The 22,435-nt window shown below is 37.6% G+C and overlaps 1 protein-coding gene across 1 annotated transcript in view; it reads left to right on the plus strand.

Annotated features, from left to right (window-relative positions):
• Window positions 1-22,435, plus strand: part of FOXP2 (forkhead box P2) — a 316,762-nt gene that overhangs the window by 105,419 nt on the left and 188,908 nt on the right. Inside the window, exon 2 of the mRNA XM_054987876.1 lies at window positions 7,641-7,730. Within this exon, the coding sequence (XP_054843851.1) occupies window positions 7,641-7,730 (90 nt within the window). The remainder of the gene's footprint in view (window positions 1-7,640; window positions 7,731-22,435) is intronic.

Consider the following 22,435-nt stretch of genomic DNA (forward strand, 5'->3'; position numbering starts at 1 on the left):
ATTTAATGGTGGATGCAATATAACCTTTATAGTAATTCAGGTAGGTTGACACCATCTCCAGTTGCATATTTATTGTCTGGTGACTAGGGATTGGTATGTGCTGCATGATGGTGTGTATATTCTTTTTCAGGCTGAGAAACCTGTGGCACTTTCAGATGTCCGCGCCAAAGCATGACAGGAGTTTATGCTCCACATGTGGCACAAGAAATTGCATTTTGTAGGCCATTGCTGATCTCCATTGTTCATGTCGTTATTTCTCAGCCTTTGTTCCCCGGATTCCGGTTACACATTTATCAAACGCGTTATCATTTTGCAAAGTTAGCAGGAGAATTCAGGCGGCAGATTTTGAGGTTTAGATTTTTATTATATTGTGAAGTTTTGTTTAGAAATCAAAATCTTTTAACCGCTAAATAATTAGTGATGTGGCTGTTACTGAAGTTTTTTTATTATTATTTTGTAAGAAACATTACTAGACAGTCTGTGACAGAGCTTAAATCAGGACACCTACATCAACACCATTCCACTGAAGTCTGTTTGCTTTGATGACTACAATAAAAAAGGATTGATTTGGGTGAAATCTACCTATTGGGTTGCAATATTTTTGTCTGCCGTTCCATTTCTTTTTGGAGGAAACTAGTAGCTAAGATCATTTTCCTCAGAATAATTTGCTATTGACAAAATGGGGGGGGGGGTGTATACTTCTGAATAGACCTACTTAAAATTGTTTCCTCAATGACTTCTGGTCACTTAAAGAGAAATGAAGGTTGGAGGTCAAATGATTGTTGTAGCTGTAGTAAGAGCTGTTTAGATTTGTTTTAATTTGCCAGCCCTGTTGTAATCCAGAGCTTTCTCTTCTAAAACTTATCCTGGGTATTTGAGATCCAGGTTGGAAGAAAGATGGGCTTATTCAGGTAATTTTTTTAAAAAAATGTGTATACTATTCAAATTCTTGGGTATTCAGTATTTGTATAATGGTATGATAATTTGCTCTTTTATTTTCAGTTTCTTTACCAGTATATCTGGCATTGAAATTACTTTTAATGCACTGCTGCAACTGGCTAAGCTGGTGTTTTTTGATCCCCCAAAGATCTCTTTTCAGGTTAGACAAAGTCAAGGGAGATCCATAAACTTGAGGGTGCAGTTAGGATGTACCTATGTATGGGGAGGGATGTATTAAGGGTCTTTGTGTCTCAATGCCTGTCATTTTGCCTTTAGGTAAATGATACCTGCTTTGAAATTGGATTCTAATGGTATGAATATGAAACAAACTTGAATCTCTACCATTGCTCATTTCCCTATCTTTTTTAGTGTTCTTTATACAGGTTGCTTATTGAATAGCCTTACTGCTTCTCTAAGTGCACTCTTGTTTTTAGTATATTTGAAGATTTTTTAAAATGATAAAGTTCTTGTATCTTGACCTAAATGCCTTGCTGGATCAGACCAAAAATCCTGTGGACAATCATACTGTCTCTAGAGATCCCACATACTGAGCCTGAAGACAACTGCTCTTCAAAGCCACACTGCCTCTAAACCCAGTTTCCATTTCACTGTTTTTCTAATAGCCATTGCCTATCTCCATGAATGTTTCAGTCTCCTTTTTAAGCTACATAAGCTAGTGGCCAGCATAACATCTTGTGGCTGTAAACTTCATACGTTAATCATGTATTATATGAAGAAGTAGGTTTTTTGGCTGACCTGAATCTACATGCATTCCTTTTCATGAGATAATAAGCAGAGCTTCATTCTTCGAAACCATTGACTGCAGTAGACATAGAAAAATGTAACTCTGCTTAGGATTGCACTGTATTTATTCCACAAAATAAAAATGTCTATCAGCTTTCACCGTACCATGCATGATTTTATAAAGCTATATTTTACTCCCCATTAGACATCTTTGTTCTTATTTGGAAGCCATATTTGTTCTTATTTGGAAGCCTCTCCAAACACCTAGTGCTATATCTTCCAGTTCATTTCTGTTGCCATTTTCTGGCTCTCCCATATCCTTTTAAAGATGGATTTGCCATGGCATCCCAAATGTTGCCATATAATTGATTTCAATGGTTTTAGACTAGAGTTACTCTGCTTAGGAATTCACTGTTCGGTTTGGTTTCTTTCCTAGTTGTCCCTAACATAGAATTTTCGTTTCACACTGTTGTTCAAGATTCTTTGAATCTTTTCACATTTGGGTTGGTATCATCTGCAAACCTGGGTGTCTCACACTTTACTTCTGACTCCAGATCATTTATGAATAAATTAAATAGCATGGGTGCCAATTCATGCCCTCCACACAATATAGATTCTGCTTACTATTCTCCATTTTCCATTTTCCTCATCATACTGCCCTCCTACTCTCAACATCCATGTGCTCCATGAGAGCAGACAAGCTGTCAGCATGCGTGTGGTGTTGCCTGTCTGCTTCTCTCAGTTGCTCTAGGTAAGCCTTTTGGTGACAAGGACACAAGCCTGTTCTCAAGGGCTACAGTCCTAAAAACACTTTTCTGAGAGTGAAAATGAGACTTCTGAGAGACATGCTTAGGCTTGCTGTCTAAGAGCCAGGGTTCATTGTGGCAAGCCCTCAACTTCTACCCAGAAAATATTTGGTGGAAAACGGCAGGTGGCATCCTCTGTACATTGTTGCTGGCTTTTAGCAGAGTTTGTATTTATGTCTTTTTAGTTTAAAAGCTGCTTTTTTATTTAAAAATTGCAAATTAGGTGAAGTTTTGTTAGCAAGTTCAAGATACTGGGGGGTAGTCGGACTTTTCTGTGTTGACCGTGGTACAGATATTCAGCTTAACCGGGCTTCTTACTTTTTCCCTCAGTGCTTTGCTGCTTGGGTGGTGAGCTCTTTGTTGTCATACCTTCCTTGCGCTCGCATCAGTTTTCTCTTCACATTCCTTCATGGCTTGCCTGGTGGTTTCCTTGCCGGAGTTTGCACTCTTTATTATTTTCTTTTTTTAGAAAAGGCTTTCCTTTTTAAAAAATGCATTGCCTCCATTACTACTCTGTTCAGCCATGTCATATTTTTGGATTTTTTTTTAACTGATAGTATACATGATTTGAATTTCTGCTATAGGAGCTAAGCAGTACTGTCCTAAGTAAGTCTACCCAAAATCATACTCAGGTCTATGCAATGAGACTTACATCTTGGAAGCTTCTTGATCTTGCTAACTGTACTTTCAGTGGTAAAATACAGATTTTGTATGCATAACATTCCAGCTTCGATTCACAACATCTTCAGGTAAATGATCTGAGATGGTAATTGGTGGGAGTGACATCAGAGTAGACAACTATAGATGAGCTGAAGTTATGGTCTGAGTCACTATAAGGCATCTGCATGTTTATATATTAATGTAACTAATCTGCTTTCCCCTTCCCACCCAAATTCCCCCTGTGGAAATTAAATTTGACTGTATTGGACCTTCTGGGCAATTTTCCATTGATATCAGTGTTGAATTTGATAGCGTTCTGGACACTGTTTCAGAGTGGTATTTGAGATAATGCTTACATCTTGCTAAAAGAAAGCTCATTTTTACATTAGGTAGTGAAAGTTAAAATATTCTGTTAATAAAATAGTGAATAAAAATAATCTCTTAAAACAAGTTATTCCCCCCCCCCCCCAGTTTCTGGTTATCTGCAAAGTGTACGCCCATTGTCAGTTTAACAGGGTAGTGCTTGTATAAACATTCTTGTTTCGCCTGTTCCATGTAATAGTTTCTTGTATCGTATTTCTTCTGACCCCGCTATCTGAAACCAATTATAGGAGATCCATTTGGACTGCATCTATTTTCATAAGAAGCCCAGGCAGCAGAGATGAATATCAACATCAAATATGATTCTGAGTGCTTTGTTATTTATGTTTCAGAGAGATTTTGTAGCCTTCAGCTCTCAAGAATGTGTCACGCTGTGCTGTTTATACATTGAAGATATTAATGGCCATAGATGTCATTTTTCATTTTAACATCTCAAATGCAACAAGCTGATAGGTTAAACATTCCTGTTTTTAACAGAACAATATGAATGACATCTGTTTCTTTTAAAAAAAAGAGGAAAGAGGGGGATCATATTTTTAAAAGGGGAATGTAATTTATGTATGTTATTTAGTCCTAAATTGCTAAAAATCCATAAATCAATTTATTAGGTATTCCAAAGTACAAAATCCCCCCCGCCCCCCGAGCTTCGAAATTTAGCAGGGCTTAAATAAATGAACAATCCTTTGCTCTGTAAGATTTAAAAATAACCAGATGTACATTAAATTATTTTTATTTTGCTTAATTTTCGACAAGTACAAAAGCGATCTGTAATGTTTGCTCATATTTTATGACAGTGAATTTGTAAACCATATGATCAAAATTCTAATATTACTTATTTTAAAATCCTTTTGTAATGATTTTTATTATAAATCCAAATCTTCGATGGCTTTGTTTTGTTAATCTCTTACTTTTTTACACTTTTAATGGTTTTGTTAAGCAAAAAATGCCTACTTACTTTAAAACAAATGTTACTGTAATCTGAATGTGTTTTTGATTACCTCGGAACCATTTAATCTACTGTTCATTGAACAATTCTAAATAATTTCGGTTAGTACAAATTGTTAATTTTAGTTAGTTGTTTTCTGGGGCAAAGACTTGTAAGGAGTTAACCCTTACATGGCATATGATAAAATTAGTACATCTTTCAAAAGAAATAATTTAACTCATAGGTTTAATATAAGTAAATGAATTGATAAAGCCTGATATCTTAAATTCTCCCCATTTTCTATAGAACCAACAACTATGTTGAAATGTTCAAGGCTGTGTTTATTGAGAACTTCCTCTGAAATATAAAATCTGCAGACAATCATGTAATAGATGGCATAAAAAGCGATGCCAAACAATGCTAATATTGTTTCATTTTGATTCAAATCAGAACCTTTTAAAATGATGTCCCAGTTCTTTGAATGTCTTTACTTTCTATAATCTATACTGCCATGATATATACTCTCTTAGTTTAGGTACTTATCACCATTTCCTACTCATCCTGCATTGAAGCTTAAGGCTATCCTTTTAATTAAAACTTCTATAGAACAAGATCATTTAAGTATCATTGCCTTTCATGCTGGCGAGTGTCACACTGTTCCCCTTTCCTTTTTATGAGATGTCCTCCATTACAGTTTGAAACAATGCTACTTTAACAAGGGCGCTGTACCGATGTGCCAGCCCTATGAGCAATCAAATAGCAGTTGACTTCATTAAGGGGCAGTCCATGCTGCTGTTCACCTGTTGCTTAAGTAAACTATACCTAGAAGCATGGTGTTTGTTGTATATCCAAAAGGTTAGTGCTTTCAGAAAGATGGGTTGGGGAGTTTATCTTGCAGTCAGAACTAACCCACAGACTAGATCATTTTAGCAGATTTCTTTTATTAGATGTCACTCACTACCAATGTAACATTTGCATATTCTCTTTGTAGGAAGCCAATCAGGAGATGCCTTTGGGCATGCTCCCTCCCAGTTCCAGAACTAATTTGTTACTCCCTCCCTACTTTCTGTTGTCAGCATTAACCACGGTTCAGTTTCAGGTGTATTGATGCTAGCTATAGCTTACAATAAACGTGCTTCTCTCATATAACAGAATTTTGAAATCTCTAGTTTCAGGTGGCAGCCAGAAAATCTGACAAGGGTTAACTGTGCCTGCCATCATTGCTCATATAATTAAATTAAACAAGGCAATGAGAAACAGGTAAGGGAGGAAGAAAGGAAAGACCACGTGTATAGTCCTGAGCCTGGTTCACAATTTGCAAATCATGAATTTCAGAGAGCCCTCATTATGCCTGAATGGGACCAAAGCGAGGAGGTATCTAAGGGACAACAGTAGCCTTGTGCTGTTTTGTTACCTCAACCTGTAATTGCTTTCCTTTTCCTCTGCCACTTCCCTGCCACCTTATTCCAAAATGATACTCATTTAATAAACAAGTTCAGTTATTTAAGGAACAATTGCTCTCTGTTTCTGAAAAATCAAGCCCTTTACTTAGCAAACGACTGCCCAAGAGACCCTCTCCCTTAAAACCCGTCGTGTTGGCTTTTCAAAAGAAACGAGCTACCATTCCGTGCCTTCAGAATGCTGTGCCTGTGTTACACTTGCTGTGATCTGTAACAGAGAAATCTGTAGACACAATAAGGAGATTGTTGGGGGGTATGTTTGTGACAGTGCTGAAAGTATGTTCCCGCAGCCTTGTACCAGAGCCTTTTATGGGCAGACAAGTTGGTGCTCTTAGGAACTGGTGATAGTGCATGCAGTTTGTTTACTTTGGTTTGCTGTGTCTGCCTGCCTTTTCTTTCCCCGCTGAAAACTTGTATAGAGCCAGACTGTAGCAGCCCTTTCTCTGTCTTTTCATAATTGATCAGGGGATGACTGCTTTCCCTGAGGGTTAAGACGTGGCAACTTTTTCTGTTTGCTCAGCATCTCAATGCAGTAGTTCAAACATTGTTCACACCAGCTGGCAGTGTAATGCCATATGCACATCTTGTCAAAGCAACTGTTGTCATGGATACTGGAAACCACCTTATAAATGAGCTCATTTGAGTCTAATCAAAATTGTACCTTTCCCTATCAGATTGGTGGCAATTTTGAGGTGAATGTTGCTCAAAAAATGTTTCCTGGTATGGATCAGCCAGAATGCTTGCTCTCTACATGTGTTTGTGTGTGTGTGCGTGTGCACGCGCTTGCACACGCGCATATATACACATACACATCTATTTCCAAAGTACTGAATGGAAATCCTCAGGGTAGAAAATCTTCATTAAGAATGTTACATAGCTATTTTGAAAGGATTCCCCTCTCGCCTTTAAAAACTTTATTTTGTATTACTTGTTCCTCTTGTATATACTGTGCTATGAAATGAAGTGAACACGTTCATAGTAACTGGCATTGCATATGCAGTTCTAGGGCTCAGTTGTATTTTCAGCATAAAAGATGATTAAAAACTGCTATATTTTGATTGCAATGCTATCATCCACAGGAGCTAACCTGATTGGCTAAGTAGTGATTTCTTTGTTCTCGGAGTTTACTAAGAATGCAAATGAAAGCCACTTAATTTTATTTGGCATTAAAACTCCACTTTATTTTGTCAAACGAGAGGTTTCCCTGTGAATTGTAAGTACAAAAAAAGTGTTTTTAATCTTCAATGAATATCCTTATTAATTCATTTTCAAGATAATCTGATGTTGATTTGTCAAATTTAATTACAGCTTCCGGTAACACTTGAAGTCTACTGCTTTTGCTTAAAAATTGCAATATGAAAATGCAAATTGGACGATGATTTACAAGGGTGTGAGCATTTTAGCTGAACACTTAAAGACAAGTTCCTTGTGGAGATGAGGCTATTGATGCGGTTTATGATTTTTCCTCTTCAAGCACTTTATACAAATTAATGCTATTTCCTTGAGGATTTGTTGCACATATATACTTTTTCATGATATCTGGCATAAGTAGTTTCTGTGGATTTTTCTTGGGGAGTTTAAAGAATATGTGAAGTCTCATGTCTTCAGTATAAATAGGTGGAGCTCAGATTTTGCTTAAACATTAAAATTAGGTAAGTTAGACGTAATAACATTTTCAATTAAACAATTAAAAAAAAACCCTTTTCATATTGTCTTTACTTTCAGGCATTGCAGGCAGCAAGACAGCTGCTTTTACAGCAACAGACAAGTGGGCTGAAATCTCCTAAAAGCAGTGATAAACAGAGACCGCTGCAGGTCAGTAAAACCTCTTTACTTCTGATGCCTAAAAGAATGGCATTCTTGCACACCTGAATATATGTACAATGGACCTTTGGTATCTCTTGCTTACGTATATTTTTACAAAATGCCTTAGCTTGTGTCTTGATAATCTGTGTGTGTGTTTTAAGAAAATCATTATACAAGAGGAAGAAGCTCTTGTATATTAGCTTGTAGAAGCTTAAAAGGTCGCACAGACTTAAGCAGAGCTAGCTTGACTCCCATAGCAGCAATACAAAGAATCTTTCTGTAGGCGACTAGAGAAATCTGTGCACATTCTTTGCTGTAAATGGATTAAACCAGTGACAAATTTTCAGCAACTCGAAAGCTTCCCGAACAATTAATTTTCAAAGTGCAGTCCCACCTCCTTTAAGAACAATGTATTTTATTGTATTGGTTGTGTGTCAAGGTTTTTTAAAAAAAAAACCTGTATGTACATATATATATATATATATAGTGTAGGAGGTCTGAAAAAATGCTTTTATCGTGTGATTAAGCTATTATTCAAAGTATTTACAAGTGTAGTATTTTGTTAATCAAGTGTGGATAGGCCTTTTTAAAAAGTGTGAGTTTTTTTAAAAATGTCTTCATACTAACACTGGAGATGGGTGCTGCTAACAAGAAGTAGTGTTGATGTCAATATTTGGTATTTTTGTCCTGCAAAAAGTAGAGCTCTTAAGGGCTGTATGGCTGAGTCTGAATAATGGGTCATTTTCCTCACAAGAAAATACAATCCATACTTTTGTATATTAAGTATATGGAAGGTTTTTTTCTTCAACATGACATCACAACTTCCAAACCAATGTGAATGATCACTGCATTTTATTTCCTTAATTGATATGTCACAGCTCCTAATTGGAGGCTTCCAAAAACTGCTTCCATGTGGCAGTCCTTGATACAGGGGAGGGTACACAGGGAGCTGCGGTGGCAGATAGCCAAGATTTGTGGCGCAAGTATTCGCAGTTCTCGGATCCAAACCTATCATTTGTGTGGATATTCTTTTTTTTAAATTATTCCTATTGAGTCCTAGTGCGTCAGCAGCGTTTATATCCATGGCTGAGCAGCATCCTCCTTCCTGGATCAATCATATGGCTTACCCCACCAAGTCAGTAAATGGATTGTGTCACACACTACACAGTAATGCTTCTGAGGATGAGGCAATGGCATCAAGTTGCTATAACACTCTGATTGGGCACAGTTGGTTTCTTGCTGTGTTCACATGTGCCTCTCACTTCTCTCATTTCAAATCCTAGTTTAGAATCCTTTATCAAGAGAACAATGTCGAGTTCACCGAGGAGCTGGCATTTGGACATCATGATGAATGATCATTTGATCAAGCCAGGAAGAGTTCAAAAATTGCACACTAAAAGCGTATGGAAATGGGAGGAACAAGGGTGCTGTCTGAGCACAGCAACACACTTTATTTGTGCCCATTTGGAGTTTAATTGCAGATTACATAAATGGACATTTTTTGCAAGGAATGTTGGAAAATTACTAAAAAGAGAGGGAATTTTTTGTACTAGTCAAAACAGATCTGAGGAGATTGCATTACAGTGTATAGTGGCTTTGGAGCAGGCACCACAGCCTTCTATTGATCTGATGGAACCACGAACATTCAGAAGTTCTGTTGCTGGTATTCTTGGGTCATTCACTGTGGCCATAATCCTGAGGACACTTTCCTGGAAGTAAGCCCCATTGAATAATATGACACTTACTTTAGAGTAGACCCCTTCAGGGTTGCTCTTGGTGTTTTTTGTGGAGTTATAAGCTGTTCACCGGAGATGATGCACTTGCTTTTTCTGTATGAAGCAAATGAGCAGAACTGTATTTGCTAATCTTGCACATGCACAACTCAGTAACTTATAACTTCTGAACTGGTTCTTAGTGACGACCTCTTATTTACTCCTTCAACAAATAAAAGGAAAAGTGAAGTTTAGGCTGCACGTTCACGACTGGATTTATGAATGTTTTCTTTTTTAAAATGATGCAGGGCTGACAGTTTGATAGCTCACTAGTAAGGAAGAGAATATTTAATCCTTTCCTCCTGTGCCATTTTCCTGATGAAAATTATCTTCTCTCAGCTGTCAGGTTGTCTCATTGAAGGGGCAAATACAGCTATTTGTAGTTTTGCTCTAACTCACATGAGTTGAATTCAGAAGTCATTATCTGAGGGTGCAAGTAGGTGAGAGAAAACAAAACTAGTTGGAGAAAAGGTGGGTAGGTAAATGGTCAAAGATGAAGTAAATTTGCTTGTAACATTGCCTGAGCAAGTGAGATGTGCTCGCTTAGATCACAATTTCTGCAAGGAGAGAAATAATATGAAGAAATGTATTGACCAATAATGCATTGTCTTTGGGAGATAGTCTTCTTAGGATTCTTTTAAACGTTCATATTTCAGTAAGGTGTAGCAATTTAACTAAATTCTAATCCTAAAGACTAGACATGGGCACAAACCAAAAAAATTTACCAACCCAGACGATCGTGGTTCGGTGCAGACCATGATCCTGAATAAACAATCCGCAACGATCATCTCCTGTTCCCGAACCAGATCGTGGATCGTGGAGGCCACAGCGGAGGGGCGCCCTGCTGTTCCCAGTGATACAGGAATGGTGGCTGATGCCAAGCTCAATAGTACTCTCAGTCTCTCTCCCCAAAGGCTAGCAAGTGGCAAGCAAGAGCTCTGTCCCACTCCACTGCTCGCAGAAAGTGAAACCCAGCCTGGGAGACCACGGCTATTTATAAACATGGGTCCCATTCAGCAACACAGGAGGTCTGTGTTTGGCCATCAGAGCTGCCTGTTAGGGTTTGCACGGATGAGATTGGAGTGTCCATGGCTACAGAACACCCCCTTCCCCCTCCCTCCCCTGGGTGTCTTCTCCCAAATGGTGACTGCTTTGCTGCTCCGTGGTTGGAAGGAAGCCCTGCTGATCAAGGAAAGCTGGACTTCCATTCGGGTTTCCAGATTGCTGGAGCCTGAGTGTCTGGATCCCCGAACCAAGTCCAAACGCCCCGATCCAGGCTCCTCCTGACCTCTGGATTATTGGCCGTGGCCGATCACGATCCGCCGGGTCACGATCGCGCGATCGCCACTATCGTGGGTTTTTTTCGTTCGTAATGCGGATCGTGCCCATCTCTACTAAAGACCTATAACTGGCAATTGCATTTTCAGTCTATTCCTGTCTGCTTTAGGAAATTTAACTAGATTGGGTGTAGGGGTGTGTGATCCAGCATTCATATACCGGATATATAGCTGGATTTATGCTGATCCCGCATAATCCAGTTATGATGGTTTAAATTAGAGAATCCCAGGAAGCCAGATACTGTTCAGCTGGATTAAACCAAGTTTATTTGCTTTAATCCAGCAAATACTGCAAGCAGGATTCTCCAAACTTTTCTTTCCAGGCATGGGGGGAGGCAAGACTGTTTCCCTCAGCCGGTGCCCTCGCAGCTCCTTATGCTACCAGTTGGCTCCTCTCCCGGCCTCTCTGCCTGATGCGTCCTGTCCCTCATGGGCCTTGCACTGCTCTCCTGCCATAGAGCTTGCCTCAGCGCTTCAAACCACTTCGCACCTCTGCTCTCTCACTGCTGCTCCACCTCTGCTGTCTGCTTTTCTCTGTGAGAGCTGTATAACTTGCATTGGGACAGGCTTTTGGCCAGGAGTTGCCTTTGCTTAAGGTTCCTCTTTGCCTGGGAAGCCTTGGAAATGTTTCCTCCATAGGAAACAATGGAGAATGTCTGGAAACGGCTTGTTCACAGGTCCATAGAACTGGAACCTGACTTTAATCTTCCTGAAACTTTGGAGCTCTTTAGTGGACAGGAAGGAACACTTTCCCTGAAAATTGTAGTGATTTGCTTGAAAAATCCCTCCCCCTCCCAGATAGTTTTCCTCATAGGTAATAAAGGCCAGATAAATTCGGGATTCTCTAACCTTACCGAACCAGATTAGAGAATCTGACCCAGATATCAGGAATTCTGAATATTTGTGGTATTTCTGATACCTGGATCTGGATTGAACCAATTGGAGGAGGGGGGGAGTGAGCATCTCTAATTGAGTTGTATACTGCTTTAGGCCAAAGCTGTCTTCCAACTTGAGCGTCCCTTCTTCTGGCAGGAAGTTTTCCTAGGCTGGAAGAAGGTTTCTAACTTGGCTTAATAGAATGGTAGAATGCAGGCCAATATGTATGTTCAGTTTGTCTTTTGTTCAATTTAAGAAGGATTAGTATGTTTTTGTGCTTGCATGTATTCTACAGCTTCTTTTTGCACATACTCTTTTAATAACGTAAAATGATTTTTTCTTGATTTAATTTATATATGTGTTATGTGAGCATAAAATACTTTTAAAGCCACATAGTTATATAGAGATTTTGATAACAAGGCCTTGGAGCTTTTGTATTTCTGTCACTAACTGTTAAAACAAAGCCTTGCATTGTTCATTCTGCAGTGGAAATTTATATCTAATGTGCTGTAATGTGTATTTGGCTAAAAATGCAGGTCATAAAATAGTGGTGTTCTATTATTTTATTGTGCCAAATTTAATGTGTACTGGTGCCAGACTTTCACTGAAACAATTATTGATGCAATTGCATGTGCAATGAACCTTTAAAAGTCCAAAAAAACTAAGATTAGTGCAATTCTAAACATTTTTAATTAGAAAGTCCTATATAATTCAATGGGCATTACTCAGAAGTAACCAAATTTAGCCTTTGACTAAGTGAACTAGGAGAATCAATATAGCCTACCAAAAAGCAAAAGATTTTATATTGGCGTGTTTCTAATTTCCTGTATTTTGACACAATTGACAAATTTGGCAATTGGAGACAGGTTGGAACTGGATTATGGATCTACTAAAAAAAACTAATAAAACTTTATAGCTGGCTCACACATATGCAGGTAGATAGGGTGCATAAGGTAATATTTTCTGTCATATCTCCTGTCTGAGATTCGAGAGAGGAGCTTAATGTATATAGATGTGGTGTTTATTTCATTGCTAGTTCTAGTCTATGCATATTTGATTTTATTATGCAATGATGTAATGTTTAATGGGCTTTTATTATATTGACAAATCCACCAGTTAAAAGACTGAAAGAAAATGGCAGATCTGGAAGTAGTATAGCAATACAAGAGCTGGAGTAGGAGGGTCTGTTAAAAAAGAAATCAAGTACCACCATGGAATATATCTTGAAGAATCTGCATGTTCTTCCAAGGCCATAGTTCTCATTTTTAAAAAATCACTGTGTTAACATTTATTTCATAGTCATCAAAAGTAGCTTCTCCTTATATTGAAGGTTTAATTTAAAAGCACACATCTCTTGATCAGTCTCATTTTAAAGCATACTCTGTGGTGACAGTGGCAGCTAAGAAGCAAAACTTTTCCACCACCATTGTGTCTGCACAATTTAGGCCCTTGGAGCTGTTCTGCATGGTCTGTTGGGACTTGCCCTACAGTAGGAAGTGGACTGCTTGATGGCCCACCATGACTATTTTGCTCAGCAGATATAATCTCTCACCTCTGTACCAAATTGGACTTTAAATTAGTACTGACAGGGTCAGATGGTGCCAGGGTGCCAACTTCTCCAGCTGTTTGGGATTCTTTTCAGTTTTTCAGAGTTAGGGTTATCTTTGCCCTTTAATCTCTGGGCAGGGAGGGGCAGGCTGGCCGGCTATGTAGTTAATGTTACCTTGAGATAGGGGGTGGTCACCCCAGCCTTGAAACGAGCTGTTGTGCCTCTACTACTAATGAAATCTCCCCTGACCCAGGAGATTTCAGTAACTATCCACCAGTCTCAAATGTACCATTTTTGAGCAAAATGATTGAATGGGTGGTGTCTAGACAACTTCAAGCATTCTTAGATGAATTGGATTGTTTGGATCCCTTTCAGTGTAGTTTCAATCTGAAACAGCCTTGATTGCCACGGTGGATAATCTGCTCTGGAAGATGAACAGGGAGAGTGTGACTCTCCTGGACCTCTCCGTGAATTTCAGTACCATTTTTTGGACCATCTTTCTGGGCTGGGACTGTTAAGTTGCCATTTTGCAGTGGTTCCCACCCGTCCTGGAGAGTAGGTTCCAGAACAGGTGCTCAGGTAGTGCTACTCAGTCTCTTGGCTTTCAGGTTATGATGTCCCAAAAGACTCCATTTTGTCTCCTATGCTGTTCAGCATTGAGTAAGGTTGTCCAGAGATTTGGGCTGGGTGGTAACCAATAAGTGGGTGACAAGCAGCTCGATCTCACACTTCTAGCCAATCCCAGGGAGGCTGTAGAAACCCTGAAACAATGCCTGGAGGCAGGTTTTGGACGCAGGCTAATAAACTGAAGCTTGATCCTGACAACTCAGAAGTGCTATTGGTTAGTGGAAAGTCTCTCCCAGGTGGCACCTGTGGCCAGGTATGCCTTTTACTGGCTTTGACTTCTTATAGCCAGCTGTGGCCTTTCCTGGGCCAAAAAGGTCTGGCCTCTGAGGTGCATACCTTGGTTACATCTAGATTAAATTACTGTGGTACGTTCTATGTGGGGCTGTCCTTGAAAAGTGTTTGGAAACATCAGTTGGTGCAGAATGCTGCCAGGATGTTGACTGGAGTGAGTTGTAAGGACCATACTAATCCAGATTTCACCAATCTACACTGGCTCCCAGTTTGTTTCTGGGAATAATTCAAGGTGCTGACTTTGACCTTTAAAGCTGTACATGGCTTGGGACCAGCATACCTGAAGGATCGCCATCTCCCTTACAAACCTACCCGACCTGTGATCATCTCCCAAGTCCCTGCTTCAAGTGCCCCCACCTTCTCAGATTAGGCACATTGCAACCTGGGGAAAGGGCTTCTTGCTTGTGGCACTGAAACTGTCTCCCAAAAGAGACTTACCCGTCCCCTTCTGTTACTGTCTTCTGCTAGTGGGTAAAGATTCTTTTGTCTTGCATTCCCTTGGAGATCTCTCATTCCTGTCTTGATTTTAATTGCTGTTTTTAGGTATGTGTGTTTTAGTGTATTTTTGGTGTATTTTAACTGGACTTTAATTGTTTGAATGGTTTTTGTTTGGTTTTAATGTTTTTTAAGATTTGTTCTTATTATTTATATTTTTAACCTGCTTGCTGTGTTGGTAACCCTGATGAAAGAAGAAAGATGGGGTATAAATTTTGTAAATAAATAAAGTGTTTTGGAAGGGTAGTCATGGTTTCCATTGTGTATGTGTGTTATGTGCCGTCAAGTCGTTTCTGATCTATGATGACCCTATGGATGAAAGACCTCCAAAATGTTCTATCTCCAACAGACCTACTCAGATCCTGCAAACTGGAAGATGTGCCTTCTTTTATTGAGTCAAGCCATCTCGTTTTAGGTCTCCGTCATTTCCTGCTGCCTTCCACTTTTCCTAGCATTATTGACTTTTCCAGAGAACCTTGTCTTCTCATGATGTGACCAAAGTACAATAGCTTTAGTCTTGTGATTCTAGCTTCTAAGGAGAATTCCAGCTTGATTTGATCTAGTACCCATTTATTTGTCTTTTTGGCTGTCCATGGTATTGGTAAAACTCTCCTCCAGCACCACATTTCAAATGAATCAATTTTTTTCCTGTCAGCTTTCTTTACCGTCTAACTTTCACATCCATACATGGCAATGGGGAATACCATAGTTTGGATTATCTTGATCTTGGTTCCCAGAGAGACATCTTTATCTTTAAGGATCTTATCTAGCTCCCTCACAGCTGCTCTTCCAAGTCTCAATCTTCTTCTGATTTCTTTATTTCAGTCTCCCTGTTGGTTGATGATTGAGCCAAGGAATAGAAAATCTTGAACAACTTCAATTTCCTCATTGTCAACTTTAAAATTGTGTAGTTCCTAGGTAGTCATTACTTTTGTCTTCTTGATGTTCAGTTGTAATCCTGCTTTGGTGCTTTCCCCTTTAACCTTCATCAGTAGTCGTTTCAAGTCTTCACTATTTTCTGCTAGTAATGTGGTATTATCTGCATATCTCAAATTGTTAATATTCCTCCCATCAATTTTCACTCCACCTTCTTCTAGATCTAATCCAGCTTTCCTTATGATATACTCTGCATAGAGGTTGAACAGGTAGTGAGATAATATGCATCCTTGTCTGACACCCTTGCCAATTGGAAACCATTCTGTTTCACCATATTCTGTCCTGACAGTAGCCTCTTGTCCAGAGAGTTGCACATCAAAACTAACAGATGTTTTCGAGCCCCCGTTTCTTTTAAGACTCTCCATAGCTTTTCATGAGCTACACAGTCAAAGGCTTTGCTATAATCTATAAAACACAGGCTGATTTTCTTCTGAAATTCCCTGGTATGTTCCATTAGCCATCGTAAATTTGCAATGTGATCTCTGGTGCCTCTTCCTTTTCTGAATCCAGCTTGAACATCTGGCATTTCTCGTTCCATATATGGTAAGAGTCTTTACTGTATAATTTTGAGCATCACTTTGCTTGCATGGGAAATTAACATGATTGTCCAACAGGGTGGATTTGATTTAAATCAAATTGATTTAAATCACGATTTAAATCACTAGTCAGTAAGGCTTGATTTAAATCATAGCTTTCTACATAAAGACTAATTCTTGCTGGTATAACTTTAATATGCAAGTAGATGAAGATTTTTAGAATAACAACTTTTCATATTAGTTTTACAGTTGTATAAAATATTGATTTTAATACTATTAGAAACACATTATAGTTAATTTATTGTGAGATGAATTATCCCCAGTTTAGGTTAATCATTCATATTTGGACAACTTTTCTGTTGTACTTTATTGGAAGGAGAAAAATAATCATTACCTTAATAATAACAATTTAAATAGTTTTATTTATTCAACTGAAACAATAACATTACAGCATATGTTATTTGCTTAAACAAACATCCATGTTTGTTAACTAATTTGGCTAAACAAAATATATATATTTTAAGAAACTTAGACTGTCAGCCCAGCCTACACATGAAAAACTTGTCCTCTGTAGCTCACTCGTCATCTTCATCTTCTTCTTTGTTCATAATCTGGAAAAGAAAAACAAGCTTTCCTGCTTTATCGGGTCCCAAACGATTTTCTCAATTTAGAATGAATGAGTCCAAAGGAAGAGAATATTCTTTCAACGCCTGCAGAAGAAGCTACTGCTGTTAAAAGTGAAATCATTATTTGAACAGTCTCTAAATCCAAGTGCTTAAGTGACTTCCACCAGTTCACTGGTGTGACTTTCTTTAAAATATCTTCAGCAAACATATTTCTTGAATGGTTCCCCCTTAGCTCTGAAGTTTATTATAGTTGGCATTACAGATGGATGATTGCTGGATACCCATGTCATAGCTAACTCCTCTTCCTCAGCACTTAAGTTTTGACCCTGGTACTGGATATTGACAATATTTGCCAAAAAATGAGCTGGAGACAGAAAAATATTGTTTCTATTCACTGAACTTCTTGAAACTTAGCACTGAAGGGGTTGATTCTGTCTTCATAGGTTTGTAGAACAATAGGATTAAGGTCTTTTTCTCAACTCTGTTCATGTTATAACATTTTTGCTGTGAAGAAGAGGCATGTGATCTCTGCTGAGCTGACACAAATTCAGTTTTGAGAACTGCAAAACCAAGCATCTGTGATAATATCTTGTAGGCAGAGAAACTGCCCAATAATCTTACAAAAACCTCTGGGAAGAGCATGACATTGTGAATGGATTAATGGAATTTATTTACCAAAAAAATTAAACATATACAGCCTTATTCTACATAATTAAAAACTAATCTTTATTTCATGATGGAATAACCTTTGGATGGTAATATATTTTCCTCAAAAAGCATTTTATTTAAAAAAATCCAATTTAAATATAAAAAATCCGATTTAAATAAAAAAAATCCGATTTAAATCAAAAAAATCTGATTTTTTTTATTTATTTTTTTTAAAATCATTGATTTTTATCCACCCTGTTGTCCAATGTTTACTTGGTGTCCCCTTTTGGGGGGATTGGAATGTAGACTGAGTGTTTCCAGTCTGTGGGCCATTGTTTTGTTTTCCATCTTTGTTGACAGATTCTTGTTAAGATTCTGCTAGACTCCATTTCTGTGGCTTGAAATAGCTCTATTGGTATTCCATCTACTCCAGGTGCTTTGTTTCTCTCAATTGCTTTGAGTGCAGCTTTTACCTCACTTTCTAGGATTTCTGGTTCTTCATCAAAAGATTCTTCATTAAAAGTATCTGTCATACTTCCATCTCTTTTGTATAGTTCCTCAGTGTATTATTTCCATCTTTCCTTTATTTTGTCATGATCAGATACTGTATTTCCATGTTGATCTTTCAGCATCCCAAGCTGTGGCTTGAATTTCCCTTTGATTTCTAGGATCTTTTGGAACAAATCTCTTGTTCTTCCTTTTTTGTTGTTCTCTTCAATTTCTTTGCACTGGTTATTGTAATAGATTTCTTTGTCTCTGCGTGCAAGTCGCTGAAAAGCTGCGTTTAGAGTTTTCTGTTGCCTTTTGTTTTTGCTTCTCATCTATCTTTAGCAATTTTAAGAGTTTCCTCAGACATCCATTTAGGCTTGTTCTTTCTTTTGGCTACAGGGATAGTCTTTGCACATTCTTCCTTATTAATATCTCTAGTTTCATCCCATAGTTCTTCTGGCCCACAGTCAATTAAACTTAGTATTGCAAATCTGTTCCTTTCCTGGTCTTTAAATTCTTCAGGAGTATTATTTAGATTGTATTTTGGCACTATGATTCTTTTAATGTTTCTCTTCAGCTTTATTCTAATTTTTGATATTAGCAACTCATGATCTGTATTGCAATCAGCTCCTGGTCTTGTTTTAGCTGAGAGAATAGAGCTTCTCCATCTACTGCTTCCAATTATGTAATCTATTTGGTTCCTGTATTGGTCACCCAGTGATTTCCACGTATACAGTCGTCTTTTTGGTTGCCTGAAGCATGTATTAGCAATGAACAGGTTGTTGGCTTCACAAAATTCTATGAGCCGCTCTGCTGCTTCATTTCATGATCCTAATCCAAATTTCCCAACTATGTTTGATTCTGCTTTATCGCCTACTTTTGCATTCCAGTCGCCTACGATTATCAGCATATCTTGTTTAGGTGTGTGGTCAATTTCTTCCTGGACACTTGCGTAAAAGTTTTCTATTTCTTCCTCTTCAGCAGCCATAGTTGGAGCATAAACTTGAATGATGGTTATGTTGACAGGCTTTCCCTGAAGTCTGATTGATATTACTTGGTCAGACTTTGCGTTGTAGTTCTTAACTGCTTGTGCTGTGTCTCACCTCACTATTAGACCAACCCCGTTTCTTTTGAGTTCATTTCCGCAGTAAAACACTGTGTGGTTTTCTGACTGAAAATGTCCTGAGTTGGTCCACATTAGTTCGCTCACACCCAGGACTGCAATGTTTAAACGTTCCATTTCTTGTTGTACGATTTCTAGCTTACCTGTTTTCATACCTGGTTTCTTACTTGTTTCTTACCTGGTTTCCATTAGGACATAGCATTGCTGTTTGATAGTATACTAACTGGGGAGATTTTTTTTTAAAAAAAAAATCCAAACCAAAAAAGAAACAAAAAAATGAAAAATAATGCTGGCAAATTTATGCATAAGCTTCTATAAAAGGCTTCCTAATATCTGAAAATAAGTCCATACACAATTGTTGTCTATATGTAATACATTCAAATGTTGATAAGTTTATAAAGTCCTCAATTCAGTGAATTACAGGAAGTGGGCTTTGGTCTTTCCAATGCTGTAGTATGAGTCTTTAAGCAACTGTAAGGGCATGAAGGATCCATTTCTGTTGAAGGTTAAGTTCCATGAGGCAGCCAACTAGTTTTAAAGTACATACACATCTTCAAAAATAAATATTCTAATACAAAATTAATATGAGTCAGGAGTTCCTCCTAAAAGGATAGAATTACTGTACATGTCCAATGCATATGCTTAAGAGACACATCTTGTAAATTACAAAGACAACAGTTGGATACTGTACATAAACTTGTACTAAAAAGGTGGTGTGGTATCCAATATACCCTAAACTTAGTTTTTTGCTGAATAAGTCACAGCTTAAGATCCATAGAAGTAACAGGTATACAGTTTAAAGCCAGGCCCCGTTGCTTTGGCAGAATTAGATGATCTAGCTCACTATTCCATTTGTCCCTGAGATTCTGATGATCATGTTTATTAACCAACATCAAATAATTATAAACAAATGTAGGTTTCATTTTCTGTGTTGATTCAGTAAGAGTTTCCAGAAGTTTTGTGATACTATGTGCCACAGTTCTCTAACTGCAGAAATTGCAGGAGGAACAGGATCCATTTTAACATAAGTAGACCCTAATGAATTTTATTTAAAGAGTGGCTCCAAACAAGACTCCTCTAAGAGAGCCCAAGATGGATAATCCATCTAAGAGGAGCGATCCCAATCATTTGTACAAGTTAACAAATATGCCTGATGATATAAACTAAGATGAGGAAAACCAAATTATTCTTCCTTAATTGAAAGTTGCATCCTCTTTAAAGAAATCCAAGGTGGTGATGAACGCCACATAATTATTAATTTTATGAATATATCTACAAGATGTAGTGAAAGGGATCGCACACAAAACGCATATAATTTGAGGTTCAATATTCATTTTGAGTGTATTTACTTTATTCCATAAATGACAGATTTAAAGTTGCTCATCTGTCCAATCCATGGATATATCAGCAATCAACTTGTTAAAATTCAGCATACTCATGCACTTAATATTTCTTGGAATCAATATTCCAAGATAAGTAATGACATCTGAGTACCACTGAAAATGTCTATCAGCAAATACATTCTGTGACATCAACTCTGATTTTGTTCAATTAATTGACTAACAAGACAAAATTATTATTCAAGCTCATTATAATGGAAGACTGAGGGTCTGAAATAAATAATAAAAGATCATCTGCATATAAAATAATTTTAAATTCTAAAGAGTTATGTATAAAGATATGTGTATTATTATTTTGTCTAATAGCACAAGCCAGAGGTTCCAAAGATAAATGAAAGATAAGATGAGACCGAGGACAACTTTGTCTAGTACCTCACTCAAGAGGAAAAGCCACAGACAAGATACCATTGGTCGGTACCCTAGATCTTAGAAATGAATAAAAAAATTCTAATCCGTTTCAAAAATGTGAGGCAAACCCAATTAAATGTGGTAAAAATACATTTCTAATATATTTTGACAAAAGTTTATTTCAGAGTCAAGTGAAAGAATAGCAACTTGATCAAATCTTTCTGTTTAATGCAATCACATCAGCAACAGACCTAAGGTTATCAAAACCTTTCCTGCCTTGTATAAATCCTACCTGGTCTACACATACCAAAGTTCTAACAACTTTTTGAAGTCTGTTAGGAAGAATGGCAGTTAATATCATAGTATCTACATTCATCAAAGAAATGGGTTGAAAGTTTACACATTGAGTATGGTCTTTGCCAGGCTTTGGAATCACAGTATTATTCTGTGGCAACATCAACAGTAAACCAGATTCAAAAATCTCATTTTACAGTTGATATAATTTTGGAACTTAGAAAACCTGAAAAGTTTTATACCATTAAACAGGCAACCATCTGGTTCTAAAGATTTGCCAGTGTTTATATTAATTATCACTACCTTAATTTCATCCATATGCAAAGGTTCAGCAAGAAGCTGTTGCTGAGTAATATCTAAATATGGAATATCACAGTGAGAGAAGAATGCATCCAAGTTTTTTTCTAATTATTCTTTGCCCTTACTATACAATTTGGAATAAAACTTTTGAAACTGTAAATTTATTTCAGTAGAGGCAGTATATCTTACATTCTTTTCATCCTTAATCAGAAGAATATAATTTTCTCCCCCCGTTCCCGATATGACTGATGCAAACAGGTCAAAGTATATTTTGCTTTCAACTCATATTTAACCTTTTGCAACTCTCAATATAGATCTTGTATGGGAGATGTAGCAAATTGACTTGAGAAACATTCCAGCGTATTTTTTATTATTGTTTCTTCCCTTTCTCTAAACTTCTTCTTTTAAGAAGCATATGCAATAATCCTTCCTCTGATGAAAGTTACAAGTTTTCCATTCAATAGCATCAGTACTAGCAGTTCCTTGATTAGTATTAAAATACTCTGAAAGCTCATCTACTATCTGTGTTTTAAAAATTTCATCATTAAAAAGAAATATCAAGACACCATAAACTGGGTGGTCTAACCCAGTCTGGAAACTGAAGGGCTAATTTAATGGACGCATGGTCGGAAATAACAATTATATCTATATCACAAGCTGTAATCTGAGGCATCAAAGCAGCTGAAATGAAAACAATCTAATCAAAAACAGCTATGATGCAGAGAAGAAACAAAAATATAATCTCTATCATTTGAGTGTAATATATTCCAAGGATCAATCAAACCTTATTCATCCATATAAACTTTAAATGTAGACTTCACCAGGAAATATTCTTTGAGGGTGTACTTCAATCTAAGAATGTATCTAGTATTTCATTAAACTCTCTTCCACCAACAAATCATCGTATGTAAGATTTACTAAGCTCATCATCATGTCTTCTGTGCAGGGATACATGGGGAAGTGCGCATGTGCAGGCCAGCCATGAATGTTCCAGAGGTGAGATGCTCACCTAGCCTTTTTGCATGCTTTACCCCCAGGCACAGCTGTAAAAGGCAGGGTGAGTGGCT

The sequence above is a fragment of the Eublepharis macularius genome, chromosome 9 (assembly GCF_028583425.1).
Source record: "Eublepharis macularius isolate TG4126 chromosome 9, MPM_Emac_v1.0, whole genome shotgun sequence".
NCBI lineage: Eukaryota > Metazoa > Chordata > Lepidosauria > Squamata > Eublepharidae > Eublepharis > Eublepharis macularius.